General features: G+C 43.2%; 1 protein-coding gene across 1 annotated transcript in view; it reads right to left on the bottom strand.

Annotated features, from left to right (window-relative positions):
• Positions 1 to 882: 882 nt before the first annotated feature.
• Positions 883 to 19,975, bottom strand: part of ABCG1 (ATP binding cassette subfamily G member 1) — a 139,638-nt gene continuing 120,545 nt past the window's right edge. The window contains exon 15 of the mRNA XM_089691891.1: positions 883 to 18,546. Within this exon, the coding sequence (XP_089548017.1) occupies positions 18,318 to 18,546 (229 nt within the window). The 3' untranslated portion in view covers positions 883 to 18,317. The remainder of the gene's footprint in view (positions 18,547 to 19,975) is intronic.

The raw sequence follows: 19,975 nt of genomic DNA, 5'->3' as shown, positions 1-19,975 counted from the left end.
AAAAAATCTGCAAAAACACTATGGGGTGTAATAATTTAAAATTCGCAGAGCTATTAGTCCTCTGAAACTGCATGTACATTTGTTCTGTACAAGCGGGGGAAAATAGAATGTGACTAGGCTATTTTAGCTCCAGGTTGATTGCTATTCATTTATACAGAATGGAGTGAATCAGGAAAATACTGCTTTATGGCCACTAGATGGAGCTGATGATTTATAGGAAATTAATACTTATTTACTAAGATCTTCAGTTCCATCTAGTGGTCATAATGTGTAATTTGTTTTAAAGCATCATTTTTTTCTGAATCAATACCATTCGACCTGGAGAGAAAATGGCTGAATAACATGCGACCTGGAGAGAAAATAGCTGAATAACATTCGACCCGGAGAGAAAATAGCTGAATAACATTCAACCTGGAGAGAACATAGCTGAATAACATTCAACCTGGAGAGAACATAGCTGAATAACATTCAACATGGAGATAAAATAGCTGAATAACATTCGACCTGGAGAGAAAATACCTAATGGCTGTAATGCGGAATTTTCCCACCCTATTTTTTATGAATGAATAACATTCATCCTAGAAAAAAACCAGTCTAATAACATTAGATTTTCCCTCCATTCGCACATGAAGTTTCACAGGATGAATAGTTCTGCTTTTGTTATGTACACCCCATAATGTTCCCTTAAAAGTGACTGCAGGCCAGGCCCCTGTAAAAGAAAAAGTTTAATTATTACTTTGCTTGCAGAGATCTGGATACCACTTCCGGTGTCAGATAGCATGCCCCCCTACTGGATGCTTTTGGCTCCTTCCGTCACCTTCGGATACATTTCACACAGAAATTGTTGGATTCTTGCAATGTTAAAGACACAGCACACAGCCCTCCATAAATGTACATCTTTATTGAAATGCCCACATCCTAATTGTCGAATAATGTACAGTACATTGTTCCATAGAAGTAGAGCAGATACAGTCAATGAACAATCGAGAGCAGTGCAAATCTATGGCAGCGTGCGAGAAGCGTCTCCTCCGGAACTCCCCCTAGTGAAGTGACACGGAGCACTTCACGCATGGATGGACGATCCACTTCCACAACATACAGAAATGCACATTGCTGCACGCTGATTTAAAGTTACTTGCATTGATTCTTGCATTGTTAAAAAAAAATAATCATCATAAAATGAATTCTAGTTCAAGACATGTTAATATATTGTTAAAGTGCACCTGTCATTCATACAAAATGGAGAACCCCATTTGATTCTGGACCTAAGCTTTAAAGAAGTTCTTACCAAAAGATTTCAACTCGTTCCACTTATAAAGAAGCTTTTACAGGGAGAGATGAGGGCTGTGTGAGGTTTAGGCCCTTATCCTATATCACCCATAAGGTGCTGCCTTAGATACTCACAGATCTGTATCTATAGTAGCACCATCCAGAGTCATTTCTCAGCTTGGCTGGTTTCAGATAAGTGCTCAGACCTCACACAGCCCTCATCGTATATCACCAATGCTGAGATAAGGTGCTTCCTTAGATACTTACAGATCTGTCTATGAATCTATATTACAACTATCTAGAGTCATTCTCAGCTTGGCTGGTTTCAGATAAGTGTTCAGACCTCACACAGCCCTCATCGTATATCACCAATGCTGAGATAAGGTGCTTCCTTAGATACTCACAGATCTGTCTATGAATCTATATTACAACTATCTAGAGTGATTCTCAGCTTGGCTGGTTTCAGATAAGTGTTCAGACCTCACACAGCCCTCATCGTATATCACCAATGCTGAGATAAGGTGCTTCCTTAGATACTCACAGATCTGTCCATGAATCTATATTAAATTTATCTAGAGTCATTCTCAGCTTGGCTGGTTTCAGATAAGTGTTCAGACCTGACACAGCCCTTGTCTAATGTCACCCATGCATGCTGGAATAAGGTGCTGCCTTAGATGCTCACAGATCTGTTTATGTATCTATAGTAGCACCTTCCAGGGTCATTCTCAGCATTGGCTGGTTTCAGATAAACGATCAGACCTCACACAGCCCTTATCTTATATCACCCATGCTGAGATAAGGTGGTCTCTTAGATACTCACAGATCTGTCTATGTATCCATAATAGAACCATTCAGAGTCATTCCCAGCATGGCTGGTTTCAGATAAGTACTCAGAATCACACAGCCCTTATCTTATATCACCCATGCTGGGATAAGGTGCTGCCTTAGATACTTACAGATTTGCCTATGTATCTATAATAATGCCATTCAGAGTCATTCCCAGCATGGCTGGTTTCAGATAAGTTCTCAGACTTCACACAGCCCTTATCTTATATCACCCATGCTGGGATAAGATCCTGCCTTACATACTCACAGATCTGTCTATATATCTATAGTAGCTCCATCCAGAGTAATTATCAGCCTGGCTGGCTTCAGATAAGTTCCCAGACCTCACACAGCCCTTATCTTATATCACCCATGCTGGGATAAGATCCTGCCTTATACACTCACAGATCTGTCTATGTACCTATAATACTGCCATCCAGAGTCATTCTTAGCCTGGCTGGTTTCAGATAAGTGCTCAGACCTCATACAACCCTCATCTTATATCACTCTTGCTGCTTTAAGCCAGCAATAGGTTAAACAACTTTCTTTACTTCCACCTGTGAATTGCTTGATTCCCCCATCAACACCATTAGTGTTCATAGGGGAATCCCCCCACAGCGCTGGTGGGGAGCTGTCCCTGTCGGCAGAACACAATGATCACTGGCGGTGGCTATAGCAGCCTGCATTGATTGCATGCAAAAAATCTGACAGGCTGGTTGTATTAAAGGCGATCAATGAATCGATATCAGTACAACCAGCCTGCCCATAGATAGATCGAATCCCAACCAGTCCCTGCTGAACCAGCCAAGATTTGATCTATCTATGGTGGGCTTTTCATACTCACGGACCTGTCTATGTATCTATAGTAGCACCATTCAGAGTCATTCTCAGCATGGCTGGTTTCAGATAGGCATTCTGACCTCACACAGCCCTTGGCCTCTCTTATTAACAAGGCAAGGGCCATTTGTAAAAAAAAATTAAAGATTTTTAATCCTTTCTTGGAGAACATTTGCAAAGAACGCAGCCTTTCATCCACAAGAAACTAGTGATATCCTCGTGGCATGAGGTGCAGAGTGCCTCTGCCACATTAACCTCACTGGTTCCAGAATGAACACTGGACAAGCGCAAAGAAGGGCTGCTTAAAAGAAGCACTCCAGACAAAAGGAAAAAAAATGAAAGTGCCATCTATACTGTGCTTTGTGCAGTTGCCTGTATTCATTCTTTGCATTTGATTACCATTTTTCCCAGCACACAAGATACATTGGAAATCAGGCTGGTGGACAGGAGCGGACTGACAACTCCTGGGGCCCCCGGGCAATAGGGGATCATGGGGCCCCTGTGTCCTTGGGGCTCCTCTGTGTGCCCTGCAGTGCTGCGGGCTTCCCTCCTCTCCTTCTCACCGGCAGCTACAAGCACACAAAAGGATCCTTCAGGATGGAAAGTGGAGGAAGGGGCCAGTAAATATGTCACATTTACCAGCCCCTTCCTTTCCTGAATGAACACAATGAGTGATCAGTACCAGGGGCGGACTGACAACTCATGGGGCCCCCGGGCAATAGGGGATCATGGGGCCCCTGTGTCCTTGCCCAAACTCAAAAAAACCTATGAAAAAGGTACCAGGGGCATCTCATGGGGCCCCCTACTGACCCCGGGCCCTTGGGCAGTGCCCGAGTTTCCAAATGGTCAGTCCGCCCCTGCTGGTGAATGAGTCTGTACTGGCTGCTGTTAATAGAATACGGCCAAAAATAAGGGTGGCTGAGACCAAATAATACCCGAAGAAGCATCAAAAGACATATATTGGACAGTGCTGGTTAAAAAGGGTATTTAGTTCCTCAGGGGCGGAGGATCCCAGCTACCATCATGGATATGGACTCCCTAAAGAATCACATCCAGCTTCCCACCCATGGTGCTGTGGGACTGGTCCTTCAGCCTCCTGGGAGGTGTGTCTCGAAAGGCTGCCTACAGGGGGGCGTGAGAAAAAAAGGAGTGGGCACCTGACAAAAAAGGCACCCAATTGAAAAAAAAAAATCGAAGGTGTTTCATGTTAGGGGTAGAAAGGAGGAATCGTGGCACTTTCACTTTTGAGTGAAGGTCTACTTTAAGGACTCTTTCCTGAGAAATAATTGCACTCTCAGAAAAAGGGAGTCTTGCCTATTGATAAAACTGCTACACGGTGCAACACAGATTGTGTACAGATGAAGGAAAGATCTTACAGGCAGGCAGTGGAAATCTAAGTTTTTTCCTGTTGGCTGGAATTCTTCTTTAACTTTCTAGTACTGATAGGTCCACTAAATATCTAATAAACATAGATATTAAAAATAACCCCCCTTCCCTCCCCCACACAGCTATACAAACACAATATAGAATTTTAGACATTATCAATTTTGCAGTATTTAAAAAAATAACATTTTTCCATAGGTATTTGATAATACGGTTCTAAATACATGCTCGTTATATTCCTTTACCCAAAAATATTCTACAGGCTGGGGAAAATAGTTCTCTTCCTTTAAATCAGTGGTTCTGAACCTGTGGGTCGCGACCCTTTTGGGGGTCGAACGACCCTTTCACAGGGGTCCCCTAAGACCATCAGAAAACACATATTTCCGATGTGTAAAGAGCAGCTACTGTGTAGAAAGCAGCTGCTGTGTTGAAAGCAGCTACTCTGTTAAAAGCAGCTACTGTGTTGAAAGCAGCTACTGTGTTGAAAGCAGCTACTGTGTTGAAAGCAGCTACTGTGTTGAAAGCAGCAGTATTGGAGGTAAAACGACACTCATGAATTATAATTACTGGGTAAATAATTTTATGGTTGGGGGTCACCACAACATGAGGAACTGTATTAAAGGGTCACGGCATTAGGAAGGTTGAGAACCACTGATTTAAATCTATCTTTACGTTGCAGCTAGAAAATCTTTTGAACAACTTAGTCACTGTACATTTTATAACTTTACCCAGGCACATTTGGGCCCCCACAGGCCAAGCTTGAGAGACCAACTTCTTATATACCAGGAAATAGGCCCCACCCCCGAGAAACCTACTTGTTTATTAAATGGCTAAACAATCATGTAATGTAGCATCCAGAGGACCAGAAAGCAACTGATGAATCCGATGGGAAGAAATAGAGGACAGTGCACATTGTATACTGTAATGATGTGGAACTAACTACTAATGCTTGGAGACAAACAAAACAGCTTTTTGTCAAAGCAACTATCTCCTTTATAGCTGTGTTGTCGGACAGCAGTGGAGGGAGGGGGAGGGGCACCCTGTCTCACCTTACAGCTAGCCTTGGACAGCACATAATTGTCTGGATGAAAGTAGCACGGCAGTGAGTAGCTACAAGGAAGATAAATATGTAGTAGCATCTCATTAGTTTCATCTTGCTGGACTGGAAGGAAATTGTCTATGTTGCACATATTAACCAATCAGAATCTTCATTTTCATGATTTTAGGAGCAGACTGGGAAATAAAAGGTCGAAGCTGATTTGTTGCCTTTGGCTTCAAACATTCTCATTTTAAGATGTTCACTCATAGGCAGGGGCGGACTGACCATTTGGAAACTCAGGCACTGCCCGAGTGCATGGGGTCAGTAGGGGGCCCCATGAGATGCCTCTGGCAGGGGCGGACTGACCATTTGGAAACTCAGGCACTGCCCCAGTGCATGGGGTCAGTAGGGGGCCCCATGAGATGCCTCTGGCAGGGGCGGACTGACCATTTGGAAACTTGGGCACTGCCCGAGGGCATGGGGTCAGTAGGGGGCCCCATGAGATGCCCCTGGCAGGAGCGGACTGACCATTCCAGCACTCGGGCACTGCCCGAGGACCCAGGGTCAGTAGGGGGCCCCATGAGATGCACCTGGTACCTTTCATAGGCTTTTTTTGGGTGTGGTTTGAGTGTGGGTGAGGACACAGGGGCCCCATGATCTCCTAATGCCCGGGGGCCCCATGAGTTACCAGTCCGCCCCTGGCCCCTGGTACCTTTTTCATAGGCGTTTTTGAGTTTGGGCAAGGACACAGGGGCCCCATGATCCCCTATTGCCCAGGGGCCCCATGAGTTGTCAGTCTGCCCCTGCTCATAGACCTTCTTATAATAAAGTCAATGGCATATTCTCACAGCAGGTCGACCACATTATACTATAAAATCAACCATGTAAGCAGCAAAGTCTACTTTAAAGAGAAATCTTGTCATTGGCCCCTTTCACACGTGGAGGACCCATCAGCCGGTCAGCTTGCTCATCATCAGGATCAGCTTGCTGAACGAGGGATCTCTCTGACAGGTCTGTGTCCGCTCCGCTGCTGCAGAGCGGACAAAGACACAGCCTGCTGTCCTCTATGGGCGGTCGGATGGAAACTGACTGCCATACCATTCGATCCAATGGACGAAAGGGGAATGGATCCCCATCCGTCTCTTTTTGGCAGATCGGATGTCGGCGGGTGTACACAGACACATATCTATTTACACCCGCCGCTCCATAGAGGGAAATGGAGGTTCCGATCGGGTCGCCTGAAAAAGCGTGTTCATGTTTTATAACATTTGTTAGGCCCCTTTCACACGGACATTCCGAGCGGGTCCGCCTGCCCGTTTTTCAGGCGAACCCGATCGGAACCTCTATTCTCCTCTATAGAGTGGCAGGCGTAAATGTCCAGGGGCAGACGGACAACTCATGGGGCAATAGGAAATCATGGGGCCCCTGTGTCCTTGCCCACACTCAAACCACACCCAAAAAAGCCTATGAAAGGTACCAGGGGCATCTCATGGGGCCCCCTACTGACCTCGGGCCCTCGGGCAGTGGTCAATCCGCCGACATTTAATCCGATCTGCCAAAAAAAGACGAATGGGGATCCATTCCCCATTGAATCGGATGGGTAGGCAGTCGGATGGAAACGGACAGGCGGTCTGTTTCCATCCGACCGCCCATAGAGGACAGCGGGCTGTGTCTGCTCTGCAGCAGAGGAGCGGACATGGACCTGTCATCCACTTTCTCAGCTGGGATCAGCAGAGAGATCCCCCACTGAGCAAGCGGATCCACTGACGGGTCCGCCCCGTGTGAAAGGTGCCTTATGCTAGCCAACAAATCATCTTCAAAAAAAAAAATGCATGGTCCATGGAGTAGTGACGCATTGGCCCTACAGCGTTTGGGCGTTTGGTGCTAGCTATAGATTGGCCAACATCAGCAGCTGCTCATAGTATCCAGTACAGCTGCTGATGATCACCAGTGATTTGCAGCTACATAGATAAGAACTGTAAGCAGCTACAGCAGCAGCTGTATATATACATAACTAATATCGGTAGAGGAATATAACATGTCATCAATGGGTCACTGTGCTTCTCTAGGCAATGCATTCAGATCATGGGGTTGGGGCAGCAGGGTGTGGCACCCTGCCTCAGTACTCCTTTCAATAGTCCTCAGCCCTGATGCAATCAGTGGACTGGCTGTTGGGAGGAGTTATGCAAATATGAAAATGCCTACATGGGTGGGGTTCAGTTTGGAGGAGTCCATGTTCATATGCACACAGACTGTCCTTGATAATGCCCACAAGGGAGGTTAGACTCCATGATTGAAACAAACTGAATCTCAATGAATGAAAGGAATGGGCCATGTACAGGCGCTGAATGATGATCAACCAGCCAGGAATTGGTGCAGAGCTCTATCTGACTTGCTGCAGCTTCTGATGCACACTGTGAGAAGCTCACAGTATTCAGTGAAATCATAGCAAGCAATTTCAGTCCAGGAGAGGAGCCTGTCCAACTGTACGAGACTGAAGGGAAGACTGGAGTTCAACTTTGTTGGAGCATTGGTCCAAGTTGGTCAAGTTCCGTGTAACTTCATGACGCAGCATCACACCCCCTCAGTGCAAAGTCAAGGAAGCAAACTTCAGATAAGGCAATGCCAGATTTTGAGTCTCCTGGATTATAATTGTTTAACTTGGATTTCAGCAACTAACTGATAACAAGTCAACACTTGTGTCACAACTGCTGAGTCTACATTACAGGTAACCCGTTACAGCCAAAGGTGTCAAACCGAGAATTACCAGCCACAAGGCACGACTAACTCCTGAATCCACCATGAAAAGCTGAGATGGTAAAGTCCAACTCTAGCTCAACGTTTTTATGAGATTTGTATAGAGTGTGTTGGGGTAGAACCTCTGCTGACCTTTGATTTCTGTTTAATCCCCGTTTTGGAAATGTGTCCTTACTTTTTGTCTTTTTTGGTTGAGAAGATAAGAAGTGAGGGAACATCTTCCCACCTCCTCTCTAGTTGATAGTTGACAGACAAAACATGGAATGAAGGGAAATCCTCTATTAGGGACAAAGGAAGCAAAACTAATTTTCTACTTGTAGGAAAACAATCTAGAACCCAAAATATACCCACTATACAGTAGAACCCACTATATACCATCATATGGACCTCAAAGAAGAAGGTACCTCCTGAAATCTTGTCCTGAAAATGTGGATGTTAGTTCAGACAAAAAAAGTATCACGAGCAGCACTCGACTGTTGTGCACTAATACGGCTACAATCACCTCTACCATCGTGTGTTGATTTGTACCATTATATAAGTTCTCTCCAGGGCTTTTTTTCAGGGGGAACGCAGTTCTGGCACATCCAGGAAAGAAGGTATGTATTGGCAAGGTGTGTTGGAGGGTCTACTGATATTGGATGCTGGGGGCTCTATTGTTGCTAGATGGGATCTTTTTTTTGTGTTGGGGATCTATTGTTGCTGGTGGGGGATCTAATGTTGCTGGGGATGGGTCTTATGTTGCTGGGGGGGTCAATCCTTACTGAAAGGGAATTACTGTTAGGGGGGGGAATCGTTGCTGGCTGCTTAAGGGTCTATTGATGCTGGCTGTTGGGAGCCTATTGTTACTGGGATAGATCTATAGTCTGCTGTTGCTGGCAACAGGGGATCTACTTTGCTGCCTTTCTTGTTATCATTAACAAATTCCATACAAATTACTCAGCACCACAAAATGATACTTGGCTCTGTATTGTATGAAAGGGGCTGGGAGGTGGGTAGAGGGTGGAACCAAGGAACCGTCTTCAGAGGAGAGTAAAGGGTGGAGACACGGGGGACTCCTGCACCTATTCTCTGAGAAAAAGCCCTGGTTCCATCTAAAACAAATGATCATTTCTAATTGATTTGAACTACCATATTTTATTTATTTGTCTCCTATATGCATCAGGGATTCCCTCTGAGATGTATGGTGTGCAGATATGTGCATGCGTGTGGTGTTTCCCACAGAATAGAGGAAATCACACGCCAGGGTGCTCTTGCTTATGTTCTGTGCTGGCTGGTCTTCAGCTGTTCCTGCGTCTTGCTTTTATCCTGTGTCTGACCTCTGTTGCTGACTTGGCTTGGTACCGACATGATTTCGGATCCTGATAGCTCTTCTGCGTAACTCTTCCTGACCTTGGCTGTACCCTTGACCACACTTCTGCCTATGTCTCTGTACTGCATTGCCTGCCCTCTGCTGACCTCGGCTAGACCTATGACTTTTCTTCTGTCACTGATTTGGCTCCATGTTATCCCTGAGTTCCTGCTGTGGCTGTCACCCTTATTAGCCTTAATCATCACAGCGTGTTCCTGTCTTCAGTCTGACAAGCTTCATGCCCTGAACCTGCGGTGTACGCGGTGTGCTCCTTTAACTTCAGCTGCCTCATCCTGAACAGTTGCATCTCCTGACCTGATGTCCCCCAAGCCTGCATCTCCTTCTGCACGTTCTACCAGCAACACCTGCCAGTCCTTGTGTTCCTCCTGTCCCTTGGCACCATCTGTTCCACCTTCAGTGGGTCCTGGGCTGGAGATACAAGTGAGGCCAACCTTGTCATCTTAGTCTCTTATCAGGTATGTAACAATATGCTAGCCCTGAAGAAGGGAGGCATTTCCCCTGAAACATGTTGGTTGTGTTTTGATGTTCTTTACCAATAAATACTTTTTAATGAATCACTACACTAGGTCATCGTTCATACCAGGCGTTCATAACCCTGCACTCAAGAATAAATCTTCTGATGAATGGTTCATCCACTGTGATCAGAGAGGCATCAGCCTAGGACCAGGTTACTTTCACCACAAGGTAAACTCCTTAAAGGAGAAATACCTCTGTCCATATATTAAAACTAGTTCTATCCTTAGGCCACTGCAACCAGGCATCTACTAGTATGATTGGACAATGCAGAAGAAGCAACAGTTGACTCTGCTATATCATGTGGTTAGCAGGTGTGCATGTACAAAAGCCTGATTGCCTCCTAGTGATGCCCTCCCTCTCCTAGAGTGGTGATATCAAGAAAGATTCCGGTAACTTAGCAAAAATACATTGAATTATTTTTAAGAAAATATGTAACTGCATTTTTCTTATTTGCATGGCATTCATCTATAACTCTGGTGGAGAGATTTCCACATTACAAGTCCCAGTTTAGAACCTGTTCATACTGACGCGTTGTGGTAACACAAGATAAAACGAGCTTTTCTGATACGGTTCTATAGCCATTTTTAGGATTATAGGGACACTTAGGGGCATGTTTATAAAGCAGTGAACCCGACATTCACCAAAAGTTCACTCCATGTGAATCTTCATGGTGCATCAAACCAAGATGTAGGTCTAGAGAGGCGATGGACAAAAATTTTCACAATGTATCAAAATGCAGACAAAATCAATACTGGAGCCCAACTGGCTTGTGTTCGGCAGCTCAAAAACAGGGACCTCCCCAGGAAAGGATGTTCACCCGAAACAAGAACTCCAAGTATAATGGGTCAAAAAGAGTACCCAATGAAAAATCCTTAAGAGTCTAAAGTCTTTATTGTTAAACTGTATACAACAAGCCGAGGAGAATCAGCAACACGTTTTGGGGGCCAAAAAAAATCCCTTCATCAAAGATGAGTGAGATGGTAGAATGTTAATTGATAATACCTCTGAGCAGAATGAAGCAGAAGATATTATATACAACAGGTAACTCTGGTGTCTACAGCAGAAACAGCAAGTTATTATATATGTTTTTTCCCTGCCAGTGATTGATTCGCTACCAGTCAAAGTTTTGTGAACGTCACATTTACTGCTTTATCAATATGCCCCTTGGTGTCAAATCAGGAGTTATCAATATGCTCTTGAATGTCAGATCAGGAGTTATCAATATGCCCTTTGGTGTCAGATCAGCAGTTATCAATATGCCCCTTAGTATCAGATCAGGATAGATCAATATGCCCCTTATCTGATCAAGAGTTATAAATATGTCCCTCTGCATCAGATCAGGAGTTATCAATATGTCTCTCAGTGTAAGATCAGGAATGATCAATCTGCCCCTTGGAGTCAAATCAATAATTATCAATATGCTCCTCTCTGTCAAATCAGGAGTTATCAATATGCTCCTCTCTGCCAAATCAGGAGTTATCAATATGCCCCTTGGTGTCAGATCAGGAGTTATCAATATGTTCCTCAATGTAAGATCAGGAATGATCAATCTGCCCCTTATCTGATCAAGAATTATAAATATGTCCCTCTGTATCAGATCAGGAGTTATCAATATGCCCCTCAGCGTAAGATCAGGAATGATCAATCTGCCCCTTGGAGTCAAATCAGGAGTTATCAATATGCTCCTCTCTGTCAAATCAGGAGTTATAAATATGCCCCTTGGTGTCAGATCAGGAGTTATCAATATGCCATTTTTTTGTCAGATCAGGAGTTATCAATATGTCCCTCAATGTAAGATCAGGAATTATCAATCTGCACCTTGGTGTCAGATCAGGAGTTATAAATATGCTCCTCGCTGTCAGATCAGGAGTTATAAATATGTCCCTTAGTGTCAGATTAGGAGTTATCAATATGCCCCTTAGTGTCAGATCAGGAGTTATAAATATGCTCCTCGGTGTCAGATCAGGAGTTATAACTATGCCCCTTAGTGTCAGATCAGGAGTAATAAATATGCCCCTTAGTGTCAGATCAGGAGTTATCAATATGCTCCTCGGTGTCAGATCAGGAGTCATCGATATGCCCCTTAGTGTCAGATCAAGAGTTATCGATATGCCCCTTGCTGTCAGATCAGGAGTAATAAATATGCCCCTTGCTGTCAGATCAGGAGTTAAAGTCTGTATTTAGCCATTCATAAACCCTTGAAAGAGTAGACGCCAGAGTACATATATAACACTTCCTTGGGAAGATGTGATTAAAAGGGCAAATATTGATTTTTCCCATCCGGGATTCTGCCATGTGTTTGAGATTAGTAAGCTGTTACTTTGTTATTGTTCACTCCAAATTTAAAATTGTCCAGTGGTGTTTGCTTATTTTCAAGGTGGCTGTATCTTAGAAAAACAAGCCACTCCTGGGTGTATGCTATGGTTGTCAACTCTTTCGCTGTCACTAAGGACTTCCTTAATTCCTTCCAAAAAAAAATGGAACAATAAAAAGCCAATTTGAATGTAGGAACCTTCTATTGTCCCCTGTACAATGGCTTTAGTCTTCCTGATGAGACTCGAGGTGTGAGGGTCTATTCAAGTCAGATCTACCATCGGATCTACCGCTAGTTTGTTTTGGGTTTGGGGTAGTGGAGCTCCAATGTTAGTGGAGGTTCCTAATATATAAGATGAAGAGTAAAGTGTAGGAGCTGTCTAACGCCTGATGAAACTCCAACAGAGTCTCTGGGGAAGAACCAGTTGGAGTTCCATCCAGGTCTCTAGGGAAGTCAGCTTATATGGAATGTACGCGGGTGCACTAGGACCCTGGCTGCCATTGTGCTACATGCTGGGGTCCTGTGCACTCCTTTGCCTTTAAGAGGGGTGGCTCCCTCAGGTTCACCTGCCTTGGTCTATCCATTAAATGCATGTGCCTCTATAATGGGGACTCTCAAATTGTAGAGTTAGGACCACAGATTATCAGGGTGCCATGACGTGGCTCTGTGGCTTACGTATGTATTTGCAAATGTGTGCTAACTAAACCCTTGTTATAAACACATACTGTTAGACAGGTTAATTCGGTTGTTAGCAAGCTGGCTGGCAAGTCGTCCAAGAACATTGTTCTCTCCCCTTTATTCACTATGTGATGCCTGTTTGTGTCCTTGCTTCATAAGCCAGTTATAGACTTGGGCAGGTGGCCATTTTTATTTGTTCTAGGGAAGTCAGCTTATATGGAATGAAAGGAAGACAGCATCAAGCCATAGGGAACATTCTACATATAATTTAAGTTTGTCACAATCAAAAAGTCTATCAAAAGTTAATAGTGAACCATTTTGGGGTAATGGTGTGTACCTCAATAATTTCCAACTTTCCTAGGTATCCCCCAAGTATGGCACATACATACTTACATTGATCCAAACTAGACCAGTGTAACTGTGTAAAAATTGTCATACCTGAACTTCTGCTTTAAAATCCACCTGGCCCTTGAAATCCTGTTGTCAAATTTATAACTTGTTTTGGTTTTTACAAGCAAGCAAAGAGATCTGGTTCTTTGGATGAGACATAAAATGTATACTGGAGTCCCTTGTAGCCTTTTTATCTTGGATATAATTGCACAAGTCTTTTCCCTCAGGATTAGCACTTTCTTGTTACTTTATATTCATTTCTTGGTACTGTGGACCTGCAGATTGTGTACGTCCTCGAATAATTGTTTACCTGTGCCAGGAATAACCTATATGGCTAAATGTACTGTATGTGTGATATGCATTCAGTCGTATCTGACTCTATGGGCCAGTTCTTTGGGTATCATGTCTGATACTCTTGAAAGCTTGAAAGCCCTTTCCACAGAATTTTCTTGTTTTTTTTCTTTTGTAAATGAGATTGGTCTTTTCCTCGACCCTCCCAATTTGCACAGGCTTGGGATCAGCATGCATGTGATGAAATATGCGCATGGCCATTTTTTTTACACATGTACCAGGGCCAATTTAGACATGAAGCAATTAAGCTGCCAGCATGTGTTTGGAATGTGGGAACAAACCCATTCAAGCACAAGGGGGACATGCAAACTCCATGCAGGTAGTGTCCTGGCCAGGGGCGGACTGACAACTCATGGGGCCCCCGGGTAATAGGGGATCATGGGGCCCCTGTGTCCTTGCCCAAACTCAAAAAAGCCTATGAAAAAAGTACCAAGGGCATCTCATGGGGCCCCCTACTGACCCAGGCCCTCGGGCAGTACCCTAGTTTCCAAATGGTCAATCCGCCCCTAGTCCTGGCTCAGATTTAATCCAAGAACTGTTGCAAGGCATCAGTGAGAACCACTAAACCACTGTGCTTCCTATGTGGACACCTTTTTAAATCGTTGACTTGATGTTTTCAGTGATGCTACATCATACAAAGGCATATATATTTTTTTATTTGTGTGCTTCCAACTTTGGGGCAACAGTTTAGGGAAGGTCTTTTTCTGTTTCAACATGACTATGCCCCTGTGTACAAAGCCAGCTCCATAAAGACATAGTTTGATGAGCTTGCCTACACAGAGCACTGACCTCAACCATCTTTGGAATGAATCAGAAGGCCAATTGTGAGCCAGGTCTTCTCATTCAACATCTGTACTTTATGGCTCAATGGGCACCTATTCCCACAGATACTCCAACATCTTGTGGGAAGCTTTCTCAGAAGAATGGACGCTATTATAGACACAAAGAGATGTCAACTCTTCGTCAATGGCCATGGTTTTGGCATGGAATGCTCAACAAGCTAATACAAGTACCTGTATTATAGTCACATGTTATCAAACTCTTAGCCCTATGGGGTATGTGAAAATCAGCATATTCTTCCCATTGTCACGTCCTATTAGAAAAATGGCAGTTAGATTACTGGAATGACACATTTAATCTGATTGGCTGGTTTTAGCTACAGACAGTCTTTTCAAAAATAGAGCCAATAACTAGGATTAATATCCATAAAGTGCAAACAAAAATAAGAAAGTGTAGTAAATCACAAGCACAAATCAGATTAAGCCGTCAGGTCAGAACTGAACTCGGATTGGCTGCCATGACTTGTTCCATTTCTCACTGCCCATTGGCTTGATTTAATGAACATGTCTATAGTAGTCCAATAAAGAAATCTGCTTCTGAGTGAAATGGAGGTGAGAGTCTGTGGTCAAACGATGCATGGCAATGAAATGAAAATGAGACTTTCCATAAAAATTTATTTCTCTATACAAAACGTTAATAAACATCTCCATAAATGCAAAACAAAAAAATATATATAGATATATATATATTAGGATCGCTCCAATCTTTTTCTCAAGTAAGAGAACAATAAAGGATTTCTATCTATTGCATTCTACGCCTCTCTTACAATCAACTGCATAAATAATACCAAAAATAGAAACAAATCCAAATCTTACTAAAAGTTCACTGCTGTAGACATGGCTGGAATAGAGCAATAACCATCAAAGGCGCTGTTGCGATGCAATACATGCTTGTTCCAACAGGGGGAGCAACAGTGATGGCGTTAGTGTGCATGCTTACTGTACATGCAAGAAGCATTCTAGATACATTCTACTATGGTACGGCTTCGCCTAATGTACTGCAAGCAAGTACTTTCACTAAATGCTGAACCTCTTGACTTTAAAGAAGACTCATGTTACCTAAAACAACCAACCAGCTTCGCTCTCTCTGTTTCTAAACTGGCTTGATCGTTATGTACTACACAGACAGTACTTTCAGATATCTGTAAGCATGAGGCCCAGAGTGTCCCGGATTTGGACAGCTAGTTGAGGTAGTTTGTGTCAATGGATGTGATTTGTACAGAGAAAACAATCGGGCTAAAATAACTCTACATTCGCAAGCTTTGATGATGGACCGGTAGTATCAAGTTAAGTAGATGTAAACCCTAAATGGATGATACATTTAGCTCAAGTACTGTGTATCATAAAAAAACACTTTATGTTAAAATAAAATATGGGGTTTCTAGGGGTTCCTCAAGCTGTGGCTGATTGACCTCCTTTTTGATGGTGCCTACATGGTTTCGGGGCCAACACCACTTGGTGTAGCCAGTTGCTTGACACCAATGATCCCTTTAGCTGTCTGTAAGGGTGGCATTGTGACCTCCACTGTGAGTGGAGCATTCTTCTCCCTGGAAAACAAATATAAGGGACATTTTTTCCACTGACTCCTAAAAGAATTGGTTTTAGTGGGGTTCCCATGGGTTTCTCTGAAGTAACAAGGTTGAGAAAGACTGCTCTACAGGGTGACAATGCAGGGGAGAATTAGGGAGCCAGTGACTGGGTGTTGTCACCCCATATCAGGAAGGAACTTCATGTCAGGATCACCAGGTATTATTTTAATGAAATTCTGTGAATTTAAAAATTTTGGAAAGGACTGCTGAAGTTATTTGAGATTTTAGCCATTGGGTTTACATCTACAACGTACTTTAGCCTCAAAATATATAGTGCACTGAAGGAAACTAGTCTTCCTCCTAGGGAATAAAGACACTACTCAATCACAATTATAAAGTGCAACCAAAATAGTTGTGGGGTTCCCAGGGGCGGGTAACACAACCAAGCCAAAAAATACAAAGCACCTTCAATATTTCTTATAGAATTGATGAGATAATGTTATATACTGGCCTTTTTTTCCATTCTTGGACATAGTCAATAACCCAATGACTATAGCAATGGTGTGCAGCCACTAATAGTGAGCAACCAAAAGTCAACTCTTTTTTAATACTAAATAGCATATGCTGCCTTTTGATTGGTTAACTTGGGTTACTGGATTCTGTCGCAGGGTACTAGCAAACTATTCATGAAAGCAGTGCCAAAAGGAATGGGGATGTGCAGCCAGTTATGTTATTGTTTACTGCAGCCAGTGGTGTTAGTAGATTTCTGAATGGCTGCTCTTGAACTCTGTTAACAGCCTTGCTGCAGAGAGCAAAATAAAACTAAAATATTCACCTTTCCTGGAGAACATGCTGCTCCATCTTTTCTTGAGTACTTAAAAAAAGGCATGAAGCCCTCAAAGCAAGTCTGGAGCTCGACTATCCCCTTCAGCAAAGATGCAGCCAATGTGGCCATCACTGAAAGGAACTTGGAACAGTATTTTCTCAAGGAAAGGTAATTTAGTCCCTTAACATAACATTTTGCTAACATTTTAATACAAGACTAATTTTATTTGCCCATGTGACAGCTCTGAGCCAGTCATCAAGTACCAGTTCCATCACATGGGAGGAGTATTAGGTGGTGAGGCATAAGCTTCTCCATAGCTGAAAGGTGGTTCAGATTCTTTCAGTAGAGCTTTGACCATATGGCTTATGAGTGCAACCATGGGATGGGGCATACAGGGAAGATCAGTGATGTGAAGGGTGGGAGATTGGGCATACTTTTAACCCACGATTCTTTGAATACTGAGTGGCATAATATTAGGATGCTTGATTTAGTACTGCTTTTAAACAACACAGCCCATTGAAAACCTTCCTGTGGTATCAAAATATAATGAACAGAAACCCACCTCCATATGAATTCAGTGGTGGAAGTTAAGTGACAGACAACTGACATATATACTTTGGTGGTCTGGTTTTTCCAAACAAATTTTTACATTCTTCACCTTCAGGAAACATCCCTTACTTATTAACGTGGCCATTACTCATTGGCCACAGTTTTTGCACTTCTTTTGTCATTACCCATTGTCTACAATTTTGGTAAAAATCAACCCAGCTAAGCTAAGCCAAAACTTTGCAAATGGGGCTTTCCAACAAAATTTTGGGAATAAGAAATAAATTTGAGGTTAGTACAGTTACTTCTCCTAAACGCGAGACCAGCTCTGTCGAAACAAACACAAAATCATAGCTTAGTTAATAAGGGCGGCTTTGTCAAGATGGCGAATTGCAAACTCGACAAGAGATGCAGAAGACGTCTTGCACGTAAGTAAAACTTACACATTGATGGAATACTATAGACATCCACGGGAACGAGCCTCCAGATTATAGCATAACCCCTTAGCACAGTCTTTAGCTGCAAGAGTATTTTAGGACTTTGTAGTCAAGGTCATTTTCCAAGTCTGAAGTCTTCAAGAAATGGCTAGAGTCCAAATTCTACAATTCCCTCTTGTTTCTTCCTAGTTAAATCTAGAAAGTGTCTTTAGAAAAAGGCCCAAGAAAAATCTCTGCAGGCTTAGTGAAGCTTACCCAACAAAATATCTAACCCAATAAGGATGGACAGTTAGGTCTTGGTGGCATCTCCACAATCAGCCATCGTTTGACCGGTGTAGTAGGACAAATCGTTCCCTCTGCATTTTCCTTGGTTATATTTAGACTCAGTTTTCTTTACTGCCCTCCCGGGTTTTTATCTCTCTGCCCGGATTTTGTAACGGAGTACAAAGTAGGCTATGAGACGCAGTGTGACAAAGAAGACTCCAAGGATGATGAAGTCTAGGTAGAGTTTGGCGTTCTCCACATCAAGTTCCTTCAGAATGGCTTCTGACTTCTGGAAATGGCATGTTTCATCCTTGTCGCAGTGCAGATCCTCTCTGTCGAGGCCATAAATGGATAATATCACCCCTTCAAATCCATATCTGGAAATAGAGTAGGAATTCAGCGAAACAGAACCTTACAACAACAATGGGACTCAACTTTTTTTTCTGAGGGACACTAAGAGGACCAACTATAAAGCAGTGGTGTTGCCTAACTGCAGCTATACCACTGTTTTTTCAAAAATACTCCATCACCGTGATAAAGCAAAAATGTGCTCTCCGATTAGTTTGCATCTTGACCCCAAATCAGAGAACATTCTGAAGGACATAGTAGGCTTCTCACTGAGCTCTGCATTGTATAAAATGACTCATAAAATGCAAACACACTGTGTAGTACCCACTGTAATGTCCTGCAGTGTCAGCTCTCAGTTATAAATAGGGACCTTAGATTGATGCCTAGCTGGCAGAAGTTGAGTGGAAGGCAGTTATTTGATATCTGTGGAATGAAAGGGATGGATTACCCGATTCCTCCTTCATCAGAGATGATCAAACTTATTTTTAGGGGGATTTAGAGGAAATCTTGTCACTTATAAAGCAGTCACAGTTCTGCTCAACCATCTGAAGCATTGGAAGGGATTTACTAAAACTGGTGCACACAAAATCTGGTGCAGCTGTGGAAAGTAACCAATCAGCTTCTAGGTTTTATTGTCAAACCTTAAAACAAGCTGAAGTTAGAAGCTGATTGGTTACTATACACAGCTGCACCAGATTCTGTGTGCACCTGTTTTAGTAAATCCCCCCCATTGTGGTTTTCATGTTGGATTTTTAAATCTGTGCAACCACTGCTGAAAAATCAGCAGTGGAGAAAAACAAGTCTCTTTGGTTTCCGTCATTTCAATGTCACACTCTAGAGTGGACTTCTACATGGGGCTGGTAGGTTTAAACCAGGGGCGGACTGACAACTCATGGGGCCCCCGGGCAATAGGGGATCATGGGGCCCCTGTGTCCTTGCCCAAACTCAAAAAAGCCTATGAAAAAGGTACCAGGGGCATCTCATGGGGCCCCCTACTGACCCGGGCCCTCAAGCAGTGCCCGAGTTTCCAAATGGTCGGTCCGCCCCCTGGTTTAAACACTAGAAAAAAATCAGTAAACTGTATAAATAGCCTAAACTTTGTCCTGTTGGGAAGATCCCTCTTAACTCCCTGTCTTGTGGACATAAAAGGAAGAAGTGAGAAGAAATCTCTGCAAAGTAAGCAAGATTTCCCTCTTAGATGACTGTTGAAGGAGCAAGTGTTGGTAGATTAGCCCTCAGTTCTTGTTCTGGGGACAACTCTAACATTTAAAATTTCCTTCACTTTCTTTCTTGGTGGAAATGCTGACCAGTACAAATATAGAGAGGGAAAATCTACCTAGTGATGACACAGAAAGCCATAAAAACTTGATAGGGGTTCAAATTATTCCTACACTATCCAAAAAAAAAATTTAAGCTATAGCTACATATTAACAATGGGTGCACCAACAGTGAATTTAG

The sequence above is a fragment of the Staurois parvus genome, unplaced genomic scaffold, assembly GCF_062004578.1.
Source record: "Staurois parvus isolate SC_StPar_1 unplaced genomic scaffold, SC_StPar_1.0 ptg000574l, whole genome shotgun sequence".
Classification (NCBI taxonomy): domain Eukaryota; kingdom Metazoa; phylum Chordata; class Amphibia; order Anura; family Ranidae; genus Staurois; species Staurois parvus.
This window is presented reverse-complemented; position numbering and strand designations above follow the sequence as displayed.